The sequence below is a fragment of the Battus philenor genome, unplaced genomic scaffold, assembly GCF_028537555.1.
Source record: "Battus philenor isolate CCGP_79_NKW_IND1 unplaced genomic scaffold, ilBatPhil1.0.hap1 SCAF_30, whole genome shotgun sequence".
Taxonomy (NCBI): Eukaryota; Metazoa; Arthropoda; class Insecta; order Lepidoptera; family Papilionidae; genus Battus; species Battus philenor.
The window spans coordinates 6,262,739-6,264,875 of NW_027181694.1; the positions used below are offsets into that span (position 1 = coordinate 6,262,739).

General features: G+C 33.9%; 1 protein-coding gene across 1 annotated transcript; it reads right to left on the reverse strand.

Moving 5' to 3' along the window:
• Window positions 1-1,322: 1,322 nt before the first annotated feature.
• On the reverse strand, window positions 1,323-1,826 carry LOC137927290 (uncharacterized). Its single transcript, XM_068771074.1, has one exon. It carries the CDS (start codon window positions 1,824-1,826, stop codon window positions 1,323-1,325), a length of 504 nt encoding a protein of 167 aa, XP_068627175.1.
• Window positions 1,827-2,137: the final 311 nt, after the last annotated feature.

Here is a 2,137-nt window from a genome sequence, read left to right on the forward strand (position 1 = left end):
TGTAACACCACAGTAACATCCGGTTCCGGTTTAAGTTTATTTTGACATTAATTTACAATGAATTACATCATGTTATATATCAGGTGGCTAAGCTATTTGTTAGTCCTAGCCATTGTTCGAAATTTGAAATTTTAAAAGAATCATATTTATTGAAATTATATGACAAAAGTACAAAATATTTGCATAGAAGTTGGATATATGCACGCGTATATGACAGCACTCCTAACAATACTTAAGACGCCGGTTAGTTAATTACGATCGGTGTTTGCATTTCGCTAATTCTATGCTGGAATAATAATAATAATTGTTCACACCGGTAATTTGTTTCGATCTCCCAGCAGCTGACATGGGTTATATAAATTTAAATATTGAAATATTTCGACAATGAATCGGAGCTGAAGATACGAAGAAGAGATATAAATAGCTAAATATCCTTTTGAGCGATTTTGATATTTTGTTGTAATGAAATATATATATATATCAATTTGCCTCCTTGTGGGGCGTTGGCATCACATTGGGAAACACTGATATAGAGTGATATTTTTTCCTCTTCAGTTTCTTGTCTTAAAAACAGTTTCAGCTTCCTTTATATTAAAGAATTTTCAATTGATAATTTTCACCTGAATAGCTAGTTGTCTGTGTCGGTAAGAAAGGCTAAATCTATATTTAAGACTAGTAAAATCACTATTTTACTAATTTTATTGAAAATCAAGGTGAAGGCTTTAGTCGGCAGTGGAATATACTGCTGAAATAACAATAGTGATAATTACATCGTTATTTAAATTTCTTTCCATTTAAGTAATTACACACAACACACACGCGCATACGCCCTTACGTACACAAGCACACACGCACACACACACACACACACGTACACTAAAAGTATTTCTTCAATCTTTCTCAATCGAAATTTTATTTCTTCTCTATCTTTTGGTATATATAGTATAGTATATATATACTAAAAGATTGAATCAGGAATAAGGATATTTGAAGACAAAAGAATGTAACCGACGTAGTCAAAGGCAAGTGAAAGGTAGTTGACAGGCTTCATACTGCTCAGAACAGATGGCATGTAACAGGCACAGGTACCAAAACAAATGACTTTGGCAATTTGCACTCTACACTGGATACAGGCTCCTTCAAGCCAGTGCCATTTGAAATTTTTAGGAGAGGCTGAAAGGTGGTGGTATAATTTATCTTTGCATATCATTTTCCGGATGAAATAAAGATAGTATGAAGAATAAGAAAATGAAATACATTGATATAAATATATTTATATTTCACATAATGTTTTTGTGTATACAAAATATATATAAAATTTATCACTTGCACAAAAGACTACCTTCCTTGTCCTTTAAGTCTGCAAAACCGCTGATGAGGGTGGACAGTTCTTCGGCAGTTGGTACAACTTTGCCGTGAAGAAACACGCTGGATATACCAGGAACGTATTGGAGTAAGAAATTCTCGTCGACTTTTATAATCACATCTCTGACTTTACCTGATGGTTTACAAACGCAGTTGTTGTTCAAGGCTTCTTGAAGCTCTTCGACGTTGTTCACAACGTCTGTCACCAAATTGAATTTCTTTCCAGGTGCCTCGATGTGTAAGGGTACTGGATTGAAAGGTTTTTCGCATTCGCATGATATTGTGGAGGCTGTAGTGGAATCCATTTTGGAGAAAATTAATTCGCTGCAATTAGGTATCTCTCTGTTCAATGGTGGCCATCGGTAAATCAGTTTGTACGTTCCGTAAAGAGATTCCGCGGGATCCAAACTCTTTCCGGAAATCGCAGCGACAAGGCAAATGAACGCGACTAGTTTCAACATTTTGATGTAACTCTAAACACATCATACCGTTGTAGTCGTATTTATATTTTTATTTGAAAGTGTTATCTATTTTAGATAATGTCCGGGATCGATCTTTGGGTTAGAAGATCAAACAAGTTAAATTTTTTTTACGGAATTTAAATAACTATGACATTTAAAATACGTGTGGTATGACACGTAAAAAATTTAATATCACTAATATACAGGATGTTTGGTTTAATTTTAAAGAGACCGAACCCACAGCTTCCTGTGACTTTAACTATGTTAGTCCAGTATATATATCTTATTTAATATATGTTATACTCCAATAA

Bases quoted from the DNA above. Each gene is read 5' to 3' on its own strand.
- LOC137927290 (XM_068771074.1), bottom strand. From the start codon at position 1,826: ATGTTGAAACTAGTCGCGTTCATTTGCCTTGTCGCTGCGATTTCCGGA.